This window comes from Achroia grisella, unplaced genomic scaffold, assembly GCF_030625045.1.
Source record: "Achroia grisella isolate CSIRO2021 unplaced genomic scaffold, CSIRO_AGI_Agris_v1 utg537, whole genome shotgun sequence".
In the NCBI taxonomy this organism is placed as follows: domain Eukaryota; kingdom Metazoa; phylum Arthropoda; class Insecta; order Lepidoptera; family Pyralidae; genus Achroia; species Achroia grisella.
The window spans coordinates 1329875-1346791 of NW_026712923.1; the positions used below are offsets into that span (position 1 = coordinate 1329875).

The 16917-nt window shown below is 35.4% G+C and overlaps 1 protein-coding gene across 1 annotated transcript in view; it reads right to left on the reverse strand.

The window, feature by feature from the left end:
- Positions 1 to 16917, reverse strand: part of LOC131847539 (dystrophin-like) — a 669707-nt gene that overhangs the window by 556436 nt on the left and 96354 nt on the right. Inside the window, exons 2-4 of the mRNA XM_059197122.1 lie at positions 12710 to 12921; positions 11593 to 11747; positions 10295 to 10436 (exon numbers count right to left, since the gene is read on the reverse strand). Of these exons, the coding sequence (XP_059053105.1) occupies positions 10295 to 10436; positions 11593 to 11747; positions 12710 to 12921 (509 nt within the window). The remainder of the gene's footprint in view (positions 1 to 10294; positions 10437 to 11592; positions 11748 to 12709; positions 12922 to 16917) is intronic.

Consider the following 16917-nt stretch of genomic DNA (forward strand, 5'->3'; position numbering starts at 1 on the left):
GGTTCGGAAAGATTTTGTATTTTTTTTTAAGATTTAAGCATATATTGGGACAGACAGCGACAGCGACTTTGTTTTGTATACTATTTATTTATTTTAAACTTTATTGATTTTGTACAATAGGCGGGCTTAATGCTAATAGCATTCTCTACCAGCCAACCTTAAGGAGTGCAGAGATACTCGAAGGCGGTTTAGTTTTAATAAATTAAATGTAGTTATATTAAATAGATATAAGATCATACATATAGAATAGAATAGAATAGAAAATCATTTATTCAAATAAACTTAATTTAAGCACTTTTGAATAGTCATAACAATTTGTTTTTTATCTACCACTCGTTCATACATCACAAGAAGAACGAGCAGGATTGTGTGTTGCTCTTTTAAATAATGTAAGTTCACATTTTACAAGTCGAAACGTGTAAATACAAACTACCAACAAGCACTAATTTTTTGGGTCAAATATTATATATATATTATAATAACATACAAACAAATGATGAGCATACATACATACATACATATTTATATATATATTATAAACATACTATGTAATGATGATAATGATTAAGACAAGATGTTGTATGATATATTATGTTATATGTTTTAAAACATCAGTCGGTTCGAATTTGCATGGATCCATTCATAATATTTCATTAAGACGAGCCAGACAGATCTGCCGGCTTCCAATCTGACGGGAAATTATGGTAAAAAGATTTTATGGTTTATTCCAAACGATGGAAGGATGAATGTGAATTAAGGAATTCATAACAAACGAGATTATTTCGGTAGAAATCTTTGTCAAGCTTCTGTAGTCGGGTTGAGAAATTTAAGATTTTTTTTTATTATTGGAATGGTATAAGTTGACGTCATGTGGTCATATGTGGTAACAACATGTTAAGCACCTATAGTTATTTTAAAACTTTCGGGTTTAATCACATTATTTATATTATTAACCGGGTCTTAACACGAGTAATTTAATAGTGAACTAGCTGTTTCCGCGATTTTGTCCGCGTGGAATTTAACTTTATTTTTATAAAATAAAAGTAGCCTAAGTTACTCCTTATTACATCAGCTACCTGCCAAAAATAGTCCCGTCAAAATCGGTCCAGCCATTTCAGAGATTAGCCGGAACAAACAGACAGACAAAAATGGTAAAAATATTATTTTGGTGTACGTAGCGTATTTATATTCATATGCATTTATAAAACAGTCATTTCAATATGACAAACAGACACTCCAATTTTATATATATGTGTAGAGTATAGATAAAGCAAGAGGACACTGTAAACAATTGACCCTGAGGAAGATAATACGATGTAAGAAGGTAGTAGACGGATGTAGGTTTTAATTGATCTCGAAAAAGAAAATAAAATCAGCTCTGCACAAAGAGAAGTTGGTTCTGATTTTGTTACAAACTAAGCGATCTAGGCAACTGCCATCTCTCCCCACCGTTTCTTCTATATCGCCCCTGATTTTACGGCCGTCTGTAGACCGTAGTCCGGATAAAGTAAACACTGTCCGAATAAGTTATAAGAAAAAACTTAATAATACAAACGCAGGTGTGTCCGAGGGCCCGTGGCAATATTAATATTTGACTAAACCGAATGAAACTCCCGCTTGTATAGGGATGAACGATAAACATCGATGTCAATTGTCGATAGTTCAAAAGTATCGATATTAAATCATCGATAATATCACACTGGACTGGCACGGGTTGGGGACACTAGACTATTTCTTTTTGATAACAATTCAAATTCAAAATATCTTTATTCATGTAGGTCTATTATAGACTCTTATGATATGTCAAATCTACCGTCAGTTCGGAATGATTTCGAGATGAGATGAACTGACAAGAAACTGTAAAGAAGTGTGTAAAGTTAAACTCAAAGGTGACTGACGTAGTGATCAACGCACAGCTCAAACCACTGGACGGATCGGGATGAAATTTGGCATGCAGGTAGATGTTATGACGTAGGCATCCGCTAAGAAAGTATTTTGATTAATTCTACCCCCAAGGGGATAAAATAGGGGATGAAAGTTTGTATGAAACTTTGTCAATTTTAAACTGATCGAACTGAGACTTTGCATGCGTAAAGCTATGACGTAGGCATCCCCTAAGAAAGGATTTTGATAAATTCCACCCCTAAGGGGATAAATTAACGCGAGCGAAGCCGCGGGCAAAAGCTAGTATATTAATAAAATCAACAATAATGCTAGCTAAGACACAGCTAAAGTGAAAAGTGCTTATATATTTTTAAAATACTTTTCATAAAACACCGGCACTCGTCTATTATTCAAAACCAGAAAATATACTACCCACCTGCTAATGTTAAGAAAACTCATTTCGTAAAAAAAAATCAGAATAGAACCGTAAACAAGGGGAATATTAAAAATATACAGTAGCTGAAGATTAAGTAAGATTTACGTACTTCGTTTAATCTTTTTATATGACCAGTGTCACGTATATTTGTCTTAAAAACCACTGAATTATTTTTCGGACTACTGTAATGCTGTTTGCCGCAGCTGGCCTCCTGAGTTCATCTCATCTCGAAATCATTCCAAACTGATGGGAGATTTGACAATATGTCGTAATATATTTTTAATTGATTTCATTTGAAATGCAAGCTGCTTTCTGCTTGGTGACTTAAATAGGTGATACTGAGGTATATACGGAGAGTTTTGTTTATAACATGTCTCTGTGAAGGCAACGACGTCTCCCTCACAAAGCTATAATTATGATAAATCGTTACTTAAGAATTAGGGCGTGTACACACGATTACCATATGACAAACATACATTGTTTGTACAATTAAGACTGTTGACAATATGTTGTAATGTGTATTGGAGGGTTTATTTTGGTAATTATCAAATTCGAGGGTTTACTTTATAATGAATATCAAACATAATAATAATCCAGGATAATCGACACAGCGCCATCTAGTCCCAAACAAACAGAACTTGTGTTATATGACAATTAATATAAAAACTTTTTTTTTAAATACATACATAGAAAACACTCAAACAATCATACTCATGAATACAAATATTTGTATTGTGCATGGAATCGAACCCCCTACCATAGAAAGTAAGGTAACTAAACCGCTAGTCCACCGTGGTCGTGTTATATCTATACATATAAATAGAATTGGAGTGTCTGTTTGTAATATTGAAATAACCGTTTTTTGCTACATGCATATGAATATAAATACGATACATACACCAAAATAACATTTTTTACAATTTTTGTCCGTCTGTCTGTCTGTTTGTTCCGGCTAATCTTTGAAATGGCTGACCTAATTTTGACAGAACTTTTTTTGGCAGGTAGCTGATATAATACCTAAGGAGTAACTTAGGCTACTTTTATTTTAGAAAAATAAAGATAAATTACACGCGGACGAAGTCGCGGGAACAGCTAGTATATTATAAAACACTTTGCTGTAGTCTCTAGAGAAAATATCTTAAGGTAGTTCATTCCACAATCTAAGTATATACTTGCGAGAAGGAGGGAGCTCCTCTGAATCCTCACTGTTGGAGACCACCTAATAATCTATACCTAATAGTAATAATCTCAGGACAATTCACACAGCGCCATCTAGTCCCAACTTAAGTTATCTAAAGCTTGTTTTATGGGTACTAGACAACTGATACGAATACATAGATTTTTTTGTAAATACATACATATTATACATAGAAAACACTCAGACCGATACAAACAATCATATTTATGAATACAAATGTTTGTGCCGTGCGAGGAATCGAACCCGCGACCATCGGAAGTAAAGCGGTGTGCTAAACCGATAGACCACCAAGGCCGTCAACATAGGTCTTAACATAGGTTCTAACGTGTGGTAGAATTTCCTGTCAATAGCGAGTGGTGATATTATACAATTATTGTCTGTCTGTCTGTTACTTCCGTCTAATCTCTGAAATGCCTGGATCGATTTTGACGGGACTTTTATTGGCAGGTAGCTGATATAATAAGGAGTATTTATTTTATTGGGATGTTTGGGCTATTGTCAGATGTTTGTAGTACCTGTAGCACTGCGACCTGCATACATCTATTGTGCCCGCCCTTTTTCAGAGTTCGCTACCTAGACCCGTCAGGGACAAGAATTGAAGGATATTCTTAGGAGCGATGGTTTTTATCTCTTCGGGAAGGAGTGTAATCTTTCCAAAGGAGATATTTCGTTTATGCATGAGTGGGCTACAACCACATAAGATGTGTAATGGCGTTTCCTCTTCAGTTTGGCAGAATCTGCAGATGCTTGTCGTGCATAGGCCTAGTTTAGCCATATGCTTGTTTAATTTGCTGTGTCCTGTGAGGGCCCTAGTCATCATGCATATGTTGTTTTTATTCAATAGCAGTAGTCTATTGGAGTATTTGTTCGAGTAGCCCGATATTAGGGCTTTCGAATGTGTCAATCCTGGCATTTCTTGCCAGTGATTCTGTGCTTCTCGTTTGGTAAAGAGGACCTTAAGGAGGACCTTAATAAGGAGTACCTTAGGCTACTTTTATTTTAGAAAAAATCTCTAATTAACTTCGCGAAAAAGTCGTGGGTACAGTTAATAAATATATAAAAACTACATGCAGTATATACACATTACAGATTATCTCCCCACCGACCGATCCCTAGTCCAGTTCAAACGGGGACCGATGTTACGACGGCCTGAGGCGAGATTCGAACCCCTAACGGTGCCCTCAGACTAAAGTCGTATCCGTCAGGCGGGAGTTGGCCTTCAGCCGCTCCATAAGCTTTTCCTTTGGTTTGGAGTGCCATCTGCATCTCCATTATGAAAAAAAACATTCATCTTTATTTTTAATTCAAAGAAACAACGGATCTCTAAATATATTAATTCGCGAAAATTCCGTGAAAGTCTGTAGTTATTTTGATAAAATAAATATAAACGATACTGTTATAACACTTTATATAGACGTAAATATTCGTTCAGTTTTTATCCAATAGCCCGAGGTGATGTTTTCATAATAACATCGGAAAATAAATTTATCATGATTTACGATTTGAAAAATGATTCCGATACAAACTAAAATAAATTGGATTCCGTCGAAATAATACGCTTCTAATAGGTACTTTTTATTATCAAAACCGTGCTTGATCCTTATATAAATGCAAAAGTCACTCTGTCTGTCTGTCTGTCTCGCATTCACGACAAAACTACTGAACCAATTTGGTTCACAGATAGCCTAGATCTGCATTTTTTATCATCAAAACCGTGCTTGATCCTTATATAAATGCAAAAGTCACTCTGTCTGTCTGTCTGTCTCGATTTCACGTCAAAACTACTGAACCAATTTAGGACACAGATAGCCTAGATCTGTATTTTTCATCATCAAAATCGTGCTTGATCCTTATATAAATGCGAAAGTCACTCTGTCTGTCTGTCTGTCTCGCATTCACGACAAAACTACTGAACCAGTTTGGTACACAGATAGCATAGATCTGTATTTTTCATTATCAAAACCGTGCTTAATCCTTACTATTCAGCGAAAATCACTCTGTTTGTCTGTCTGGCTTCTACGCAAAAACTACTGAACCAATTTAAATGAAATTTGGTACACAGATAGCATAGATCTGTATTTTTCATCATCAAAACCGTGCTTGATCCTTACTATTATTGCGAAAGTCACTCTGTCTGTCTGTCTCGCTTTCACGCAAAAACTATTGAACCAATTTAAACGAAATTTGGTACACAGATAGCCTAAACCTCGAGAAATTGGAGAAATTGGATTCCGTCAAAATAATACGTCACTAATAGATATTTTTCGTCAGAAAAACCGTGCTTAATACTTACTGATATTATAAATGCGAAAGTCGCTCTGTCTGTCTGTCTGTCTGTCTCGCTTTCACGTCAAAACTACCGAACCAATTTAGTGCACAGATAGCCTAGACCTCGAGAAAGGGCATAGGCTACTTTTTAATGCGAAAAAAGGGTTGTATAGGGTTGAAAGAGGGATGAAAGTTTATGTGGAAGTACAGGGGATGAATTTTAAGGAGTAAAATAAAATAGAATAAACTTTTTTAATAGGTGATATTTTTTCTTTGGTTAGATTCTTTTTTTGGTCGAGATTACTAATCCACGCAGACGTAGTCGCGGGTACAACTAGTAATTTATAAAGTTTAAAGGTTGTCTGTCTGTTGCATGTTTGATAGTGTTTTGTTAATATTGAAAATAAAAAAAAATGTATAGGACTAACAGTAAAATACAAGCTTAACTTCTACACACACCGGTCCTCTAGATTGACAGTAAGTCAGTGTATTTATAACTTGTAATGTGGTATCATTACCTTTACAAATAAAAAAAGAATCATCGAAATCAGTTCTACGAAAAAAAAACTCAGAGTTTCTGTGTTAAATATAAATACATAAATATATAAAATTATCATTAAAATCAGTTCACTTAAAACCTTTGAGTTTATGTGTTAAACATAAACACATAAAAATACTGCCAGAATAAAAACCTCCTTTTTATAAAGTTGGTATGGCAAGCAATAATAAATATTAATTATATTATAAACGAGAAAGTTTGTGAGTATGGATCGATGGATGTTTTTTACTCTTTCACGCTAAACTTACTCTTACTATACTTAAATTTCATCAAAATCCGCTCAGATTTTGATAAAATTTTACAGCAATATAACTTATACTTCAGAATAAGACATGCACTCAAAATTTCACGCAGGTTACTCCGAGGGCACAGCTAGTCTATTACAATAATTTTTAGACGATGATATAACATTAATTTATGTACCATTTATGTATGTCTATTGATACTTATAGTTAATATCATTAAAACAATATTTTAATATCTCCTCTTTTCGTACACGTATATACATACGTGTACGAAAATAGTCATACGACTATTCTATTTAATACACGATCCTATAACATCTACTAGGTTTGCTGGAAGAAATCTCTTTTTAGAGATAAGCTCGCCCTTGTACATTACATTTATTCTGTATAATTTTTTTTATTATGTGTGTGTGTGTACAATAAAGAAAGAATAACAAACAATACGCCATCTTCAGTTTCCTTCACAATACATAACGTTGAATTGAAAGTTCTGACCTCCAGCGGAAAATAAATGATCTTCATATTGCTATTCTCAAATTTCCCACACATATAAGAAAGCAACAAAACTTTCACCCTGAATTTCACAACTTTGTATCGTCTGACACCACTCATAGATGTCGCTAGTAAGCGAATTTACTAAACAGCGCCATCTTACAGATACTTCACAAAACGCTAAGAGAAAACAGCGCCATCTAGTAGCAAAGAAAGTAACTATATATCAGTTGCTTTACGTGTATTCGAGTTGATTAGAGAGACGGCAAACAATCTTACTGAAAATTATAAATGCGGAAGTTTGTGAGTATGGATGCTAAGATGTATGGATGTATGTTTGTTACTATTTCACACAAAAACTACTGAACGGATTTTGATAAAGACTTCTCAGTAATACAGCTAATACACCAGAATGACAGATAAACTATAATTTAAGAAGATATAGTAAAGTGAATTGGGCGAACTATAATGATATATTATACTGTATGTCAAGTAAGTTTGATGCAGACGTGTGTGTCTGTTCGTAAATATTTTTTTATATTTGCAATATTTTTTCTCGTATAAGAATTCAAATTCAAAAATCTTTTATTCCAGGACATTTTAGCCGCTTATGAACGTCAATTTTTTTTAAATAAAAATCTTTTCCCTACCATCCTGTTCAGTATATGGATCCAATTGAGACGAACTGGCTAGAAACTCAATTGGATTTTTTTTTTGAAGCCAGTTTATTTACAATGTATATTTGGTGTAGGTATATATATATATATATGTATAGGTAGGTGTCTATGTCTAACATTAAATGAAAGATAAACTATAACAATTGGTAATAAACCATGTTTCAAGGAAGTTTATTTAAAACAAAATAAAATAATCAAGTTCCCATCTGCTGCGTCATTAAGCAAATTAAAAGCCCATTACTTATTTACAGGCCTTGAAACCAAGTTTGTTTCCTCAATTCAAAATATCTATGAATAAGTTATTACGTGAAAATTTAATTTCAGCGGTCGTTTAGGGCACTCTTTGTAAATTTCAAAGGGATTTTATTGCCTAATCGGAATAAATTGTGAGTTATTACATAGATATTAGTGTCTATTTTTTTTTTATAATAATTATGATCTCAGGACAATTCACACAGCGTCATCTAGACCGAAGTTAAGCTAGCTGAAGCTTGTGTTATGGGTACTAGATAATTAATACAAATATATAGATAATTTTATCGTAAATACATACATATTATATATGGAAAACACCCAGACCGATATAAACAATCATACTCATGAATACAAATGTTTGTGCAGTGCGAGGAATCGAACACGCGATCGTCAGATGTAAAGCGGTGTGCTAGAGCATTTTTAGATAGACTTTAAAACAAAAATTGTAATTGTATGTAATTATCTGTAAAAACGTGTATTTATATGGATAGAAGTTTATGGGAAGAATAGTATTTAAAAAAACTGAGCGATATCTTGCCAACAAACTGTTCTGCAGTTTGACGAGTCAATGTATAAAAACAACTGTACTATTATCTTTATTTAATAAATTAAAAAAAAAAGACCACTATACCACTGAGGTCGTCATTTTTTTACTAATAGAACAACTTGTGCGAGTAAGTTTGAAAGTTACGCCAGTTATAGACAAGTTGCGAGGTAACAGATTGAGCTGGTATGGACATGTTATGCGGAGGAACGAGGACCATGTCTTAAGGAAAGTGTATAATGCCCCGACGAAGTCGTCCAGCCATTTCGAAGATTAGCCGGAACAAATATACAGACAGACAGACAAAAATTATAAAAAAAAAATATTTTGGTGTATATACCATATGCATGTAGTAATAAGCGATTATTTCAATATTACAAACAGACACGCCAATTTTATTTATATGTACTTGTCGGCGCACAACACTAGCGATCGGCTCGCTGTAGGTCCAATCCGGTTGAGGTTGGCTCGCCTGTACCCTTTTCGACGTCCACTACATATGACGTGCGCATAAAATTTATTTGTAACTTTTTAAAATATAATCATTTAAAATTGGAGTCAGATTATCATTCATATCCACCTCGGAACATACTTACTAGCTTTTGCTCGCGGCTTCGCTCGCTTTTACTTTTGTTTCCATTTTTAGGGGATGCCTATGTCATAGTAGCTTTATGCATGCAAAGTCTCAGCCCGATCGATTTAAAATTGACAAAGTTTCATATAAACTTTCATCCCCTATTTTATACCCTTGGGGGTAGAATTAATCAAAATCCTTTCTTAGCCTACGTTATAACATCTACCTGCATGCCAAATTTCAGCCCGATCCGTCCAGTGGTTTGGGCTGTGCGTTGATAGATCACTATGTCAGTCACCTTTGAGTTATATATAGATTTAGTGAGATAAAAGATAGACTATGTGCATCCTCCTGATAAATATATTTTTAATTTAAGGGGGATAAAGTTGCAGAATTTTATATTAATTAGACTGTAGAGACTAGAGCGACTTTGAATACAGTCAAAAGCCGCTTTTCCTCACCCTCCGTAATCATCTATTCATAATACTGTGACGATTGTGTTAATACCTAACTAAAGGTCCGTCTCGGATTTGTATGTGTATTTAAAATACACATACACATATACGAAATATAAATTTCCAAAAAATTCTAAATATCTTTATTCATGTAGGTCTATTACCGACTCTTATGATATGTCAAATCTACCGTCAGTTCGGAATGATTTCTAGATCACATGAAACTCAGCTCGTATTATTTTCAAATAAATGTTATTATTGTAAACATGTAGTTTACAATAATACAGATTCATTTTTAAATTTAATTAAAAAAAAACTAAATTTAAATAATCTATACATACAAATAAAATTGGAGTGTCTGTTTGTAATATTGAAATAACCGTTTTTTACTATAATATGTACATGCATATGAATATAAATACGGTACATACACCAAAATAACATTTTTTACAATTTTTGCTTGTCTAACTGTTTGTTCCGGCTAATCTCTGAAATGGCTGGACCGATTTTGACGAGACATTTATTGGCAGGTAGCTGATATAATAAGGAGTAACTTACGCTACTTTTATTTTAGAAAAATGAAGTTAAATTCCAAATTCCACGCGGATGAAGTCGCGAGTACAGCTAGTATTTAATATGTATTCTATGCTATTAAATGGCTGTTTTGTTATCCCAACTGTATAAATTATTGAAAAACACAGACTGACCTTAAGCAGATGTGGATCCCTCTCAGCAGCATCCAGCATGGACTCCGCTTCGCTCAGCCAACCCACGAACTTCTCCAAGGAACGGTCAAAGTTCTGCAGCGACGACACCGCAGAGTGGAGTGCCTTGCCTCGAGCTATGATACTGTAAAAAGCACTTGTTTAATATCTATTCATGTATAAAATAATAATCTAATCTAAAATAATCAACATCATCATCATCATCATCACAGCCCGGAAGACGTCCACTGCTGGACATAGGCCTCCCCCAAAGATCTCCACGACGATCGGTCCTGCGCTGCTCGCATCCAATGCCTTCCAGCGATCTTGACCAGATCGTCGGTCCACCTTGCTGGAGGCCTTCCCACGCGTTTTCCGGTCCGTGGTCGCCACTCGAGGACTTTATTGCCCCAACGGCCATCTGTCCTACGAGCTATGTGCCCTGCCCATTGCCACTTCAGTGTCAATTCTTCGGGCTATATCGGTCACGCAGAGAAACTCCGAGCATAGCCCTCTCCATTGTCCTCTAAGTGACTCTGAGCTTGTTCATGAGGCCCTTAGTTAGCGATTACGTCTCTGTGCTAAAATAGTAATACCTCTAGATAATTCACACAACGCCATCTAGTACCAAGCTAGGTAGAGCTTGTGTTGAGTACTGTACATCTGATATAAATACTTAGACACAATTGATTTGGAAATACACATATTATTATAATGTACATGAAGAACACCCCTACCAATACAAACAATCATAATATTGAATACAAACGTTTGTATCTTGCAAGGAATCGAATCTATGACTATTGGAAGTAAGTGGTGTGCGAAACAACTAGACAACTGAGGCCGTCTAACAAAATATAGTGATTTTACTATAAAATATATAACTAATTCGTTTTATTTTTACTTCTATGTTTTTGATTCGTTTTTTACTTAATTTATACATATTTTATTAGGAATATTTTGTAATACACTATCCTAAAAGTTGTACACAGTTCAGTTTGCACGCTTATGTAGTGGATAAAATATGAACTAATCTACAACTGCCGCCAATAGATGGCGCTATTCACAACTAATTGCAGACTTTAATTTGGAATAGCACATGCTTATCCCAATAGATGGCGCTATTCGGAAAATATTCATTTCAAGTCTTTACCGACAAATCCCACTTGAATCACGTAGTCCACGTTTAATGATAGACATTACTCTTTGTAAGAATATAAATAATTTATTATACAACGTAGGTGTTGGTAATAATTATCTCACATAGTATTTGCTGAAGGAAATTGAACTTTATGTAATACCTGTTATTAAGCTCATTGTATCTATGGTTGATGGCCTCTGTGGCTCGTTTGATGCGTGTCGTGTCATCGTTCCTGTAGACTGCTATGAGGCGTTGTGTCAGCTGCCCGAACAGCTCAATTTGATGCTTGTATTGATGTACTTCAGCATGGAATGACTGCAACAAAATAGTTGATAATAAATCTTAGGATCACAGCAATAGAAATCATATTAAAACAGCAAAAAAAAAGGAACCCTATACACAGCGTGGAATAACTGTAACAAAACAATTGAAAATAAATCTTAGGACTAAAGTAATAGAAATCAAATTAAAATAGCAAATAAATCCTATATATTTATCCTTTCTATATATCCATATATTTATCCTTTTCTATATATTTTCTATATATCTATCCTATAAACATTATCCGGCGGGAGTTTGCCTTCTGCCGCTACGCAAGTACTACTCGTGACCACCGCCGCACAGCACTTTACTTCCGATGGTTGCGGGTTCGATTCCTCGCACGGCGTAAACTTTTATATTCATGAGTATTGATTGTTTGTATCGGTCTGGGTGTTTTCTATATATAAAATGTATGTATTTATAATAAAAAAATATATGTACTCATCGGTTAACTAGTACCCATAACACAAGTTTTAGCTAGCTTAACTCGGGACTAGATGGCGCTGTGTGAATTGTTCTGGGTTTATTATATTATAATATTATCTTTACATAGTATAAAACAAAGTCGCTGTCGCTGTCTGTCCGTCCCTATGTATGCTTAAATCTTTAAAACTACGCAATGGATTTTGAAGCGGTTTTTTTAACAGGTAACAACCTACTAGCTAGTACATATACCCGTCCCGGCTTCGCACGTGTGTACATGTATTATATATATAAACCTTCCTCTTGAAGCACTCTATCAATTAAAAAAACCGCTTCAAAATCCGTTGAGTAGTTTTAAAGATTTAAGCATACATAGGGATAGACAGCGGCAGTGACTTTGTTTTATACTATGTAATGATTGCAATAACAAAATACACAATAATACATACATATATTAATAAAATGGACCTACTTTTTAATTTACTTAATATATAATATATTAAGTTCTAATTAAAAACAGATATAATAATCACCTTTTGTTCCCTCAGCTGCATCTCCAGTACATCAGCAGTGTGGCCAGGAGGCGCCATACCACCAAGGCGGGACTCCATCCGAGTCAGCCACGCGTCCGCATCGCGCCGCCTCGCCTCGTATCGCTGCGAATCGCCGAGCATCGCGTCCAGTTGCGCCTTACGCTGAAGAACGCGTGCGTTCGCCTCATCCCAATGTTCGCGCAGAGCAGTAACTGGGGACAAAAATGAATAAATTAGTATACTTGCAGATCACGATGTTGTGTAACTCCTTTGCTGATCGGGGAGCGAAGATAGATAGATAGATAATTGATTTATTGCCAACATAACACAAATAATACAATTTACAATAAGACACAAAACAAGAAATAAATAATAACATGAAAGTTGGCAATAGGAGCGGCCTCAGCTGTTGCTGATATAAGCACAACCTTAGTGAGGTGCACCTATACAGCGCTGGTTTTCAGGCAGCCCCCATTACTCATAAAAAAAAAAAACTAAGATGCGGGTTTTTTACTACATACAGATACATATAATTTAAACACAAAAGAAAAATATATTAAATAAGATCTAGGATACACAAATATAAATATATATAGAAGAAAAAACTTAAAACTCGGTTAGCATGCCAATCAAACTTATTGTAATAGGATAACAACAGTTTAAAGAAATCCCGATGCAGTAACAACTGGTACCAACCGCACCGCTCGCCATCGACTGGGAATTCATCTCCACACGCTGGAACCTAAGTGGTCATGGACAGTACGGTTTTAGAGGAGCTTCCTCCCGCGTACACTTAGATTGTGGAATGAACTAACTGTAGAGGTTTTCACGGGAGACTACAGCATGGGGTTTTTCAAGAAGGGTATTTTAGGTTTTCTTATGGGTTGGCAATGCACACGTGATAACCCTAGTGTCTCAGGCGTTTTTAGGCTACGGTAACTATTTACCAGATGGACCGTACAATTGATCGCCGTCCAATTCAAACGTGGATCGAAATTACGACGACCTGAGCCGAGGTTCGAACTCCTAGCGGAGCCCTCAGGCTGAAGTCATATCCGTTAGGCGGGAGTTGGCCTTCAGCCGCTCCATATGTCCTTCCGCGGGTTTGGAGTGTCATCTACACTCGCCCGTAACGTTCGGTGAAGCTGTAAAGGCCAGCTGCGGCCAACAGCATTAGAGCAGTCAAAAAATGGACCGTACACTTGTTTGGCCCCGATGTTGTGTAAAAGTAAAATAAAACTAAAAGTAGCCGTCATCATCATCTCAGCCTGGAAGACGTTCACTGCTGAACAGAGGCCTCCCCCAAGGATCTCCACGACGATCGGTCCTGCGCTGCTCGCAGCCAATGCCTTCCAGCGATCTTGACCAGATCGTCGGACCACCATGCTGGAGGCCTTCCCATGATGCGTCTTCCGGTCCGCGATCGCCACTCGAGGACTTTACTGCCCCAACGGCCATCTGTTCTACGAGCTATGTGCCCTGTCTATTGCTACTTCAGAGTCATGATTCTTCGGACTATGTCGGTCACTCTGGTTCTTCTGTGGATCTCCTCATTTCTGCTTCGATCACGCAGAAGAACTCCGAGCATAGCCCTGTCCATCATTCTCTGAGTGACTTTCAGATTATTCAGTACATACTACTACAGTTCATACTAAAAGTAGTATAAAGGAAAAATAATACATAGTGTATTATTTACAACATGAAATTTTCTAAGTGTACAAATTGTTTACTGAACATTTTCTCATATACTCTCCCATATTATAAACCGCAAGAAATGAAGCTCAAAAGCAGTGTAAGATACGCGCGCCCACTTTGCTCAACTCATAATGAATTCAGGTTATAAAAACCAACAACCCAATGTAATTTGGGATAAATTTCAGAGCGAAATGAAAAGATTTATATAATATTACAGTCCCTTATAATTCTCATAGGACTAGACACGGAACAAGGCAAATATTTTCATAAAATCCCCAATCCCAAGGGAGTGGTAAAGGGGGTCTGTATATACATATAGACATATTAGATAAAGGTTGTTATTCAATGGAATAAATATTATCTTTTGGATTACTGGAATATAAATAATAAATCACTAGAAATACACTTTGTGCCTACACACGTCTGTGTGGAGTACCTCTATACAGTTGTGTTATTTAATCAAATTCGTGGTTAGCTACTGATAAAATGCGGTTATTAACGGTTACTTATCCGACTGCGATAAATAAAAATATTTTTCTTGTGTAATTTTTTTCTGGGATGTTTTAATGAATTTTATACGTTATTTCCATTAAAATATTCCAGTCAGGTGTAATATCTAGAATTAAGAAGGGCTTGTTTTTAGACTTTCTAGATGAGTCTTTTTTTATAAAGTTCAATTTTCTAGATCGGCCTATTTTGGAGTTTCTGGTGCAGTTTTTTTTAAGTTAAATTGTCTTTTATTTGTGATCAATCCTTTATAGGTTCTAGCTGCTGAAAGTATCAAGCATAAAATGCTGTTAATTAACCGTTAATAACGTAAAATGCATGCAAACCGCTAGGTTAAAATCCAGTACACTGTCCGTTTGAACAGTAAAAAAAAATGTCTATTTTATTTTCGTATTATCGTGAAAAAAATAAAAAGCAATTGCTCTATATATACAGAACTCTCATCGTGCGAGACCGTATTGCACTTACCCAGTTTTTTCGTGAATCCACTATAAGATTCTGACGACTACCCGGAATTGTTATATCCCGGATAGTCGGAGCTTCTATTATGGCGCTGCAAAATGGTTTTCTATACACCGTAACAGAAATCACATACGAATAGTAAATATGATATGAATAATAAATACATTATCATCGATAGGGTTGTGCACATTTTTTTTTAATACACTTCCTATTTTTTGGAGGTACCACGCCTCTTGCCATCTACCCTACGAAATACAGAAAGTTTCTTTCTCTCAGAAAACAGAAAACCTCCTTTGTTAACATTAGTTAATAAACATAATGGTCACTCTATTCTCCCAAATTTGAATTTTAATGACTGTGTATTATTATAAACATGTTCCACTATTATTTGAAAGAAATACGAGCTGAGTTTCTTGTTAGTTCTTCTCATCTCGATATCATTCCGAACTGACGGTAGATTTGACATATCATAAGAGTCTGTAATAGACCTACATGAATAAAGATATTTTGAATTTGAATTTAATAATAATAATAACTTCCAATTATTATCTCGTCCACAGGTGTCATCCCAGCATCCCTACACACTACCCTCTAGATATTACAACTTCACCCACTTACTTTCATCCTTCTCCAAAAAGCTGTAATATTAAACACTTGTAGAATAGTCCGCAAAGTTTTGTCTTCCACTTAAAAATTATCCATCCTCATCATTCATCATTTATACTATCATTGTTTGGTGATTTTTACCCGCAATGATCAGTCTATTACCCCATCAAAGGGAGATATATAATATATATATATAAAGAAATAATAATAATAATAAATTTATTTGCAATAGTTGTAATTAATATACTTACAAATGTATTTAAGTGCAATAAAGAATATTTAAAGTTATCCTTTTATATACGACTTCATACTCAATACTATAAGGACGCTATATATATATATATCTAATAATTAAGAGCTGGTTTGTATTTATATAATGTAATTGTTTGGCTGAAAGGAAATTTCCAGGGCCGTAAAATAGTTAATAAAAAAAAACCGTCTTTAAGACTAAGTTCAGAGCAATGTTATTGATTAATAATTACAATTCAAATTGAGTATGAATTTAGGGAAATGTCGATATTGAAGTTAATATAAAAGTAATATCATATATATATTAATAAAATTGGAGTTTTTTTTCGGACTACTCTAATGCTTTGCCAGCAGCTGGCCTTCACAGCTTCACCGGACGTTAGGGAGCGAGTGCAGATGGCACTCCAAACCCGCGGAAGGACTTATGGAGCGGCTGAAGGCCAACTCCTGCCTGACGGATACGACTTTAGTCTGAGAGCACCACTAGGGGGTTCGAACCTCGGCTCAGGCCGTCGTAATTTCGATCCCCGTTTGAATTGGACGGGGGATCGATCGGAGGGGGAAAATTGGAGTGTCTGTTTGTATCATTGAAATAACCGTTGCTTACCACATTACATAGTATAAACCAAAGTAGCCCTATGGCTACTTTGTTTTATACTATGTAATGTGGTAAGCAACGGTTACCACAT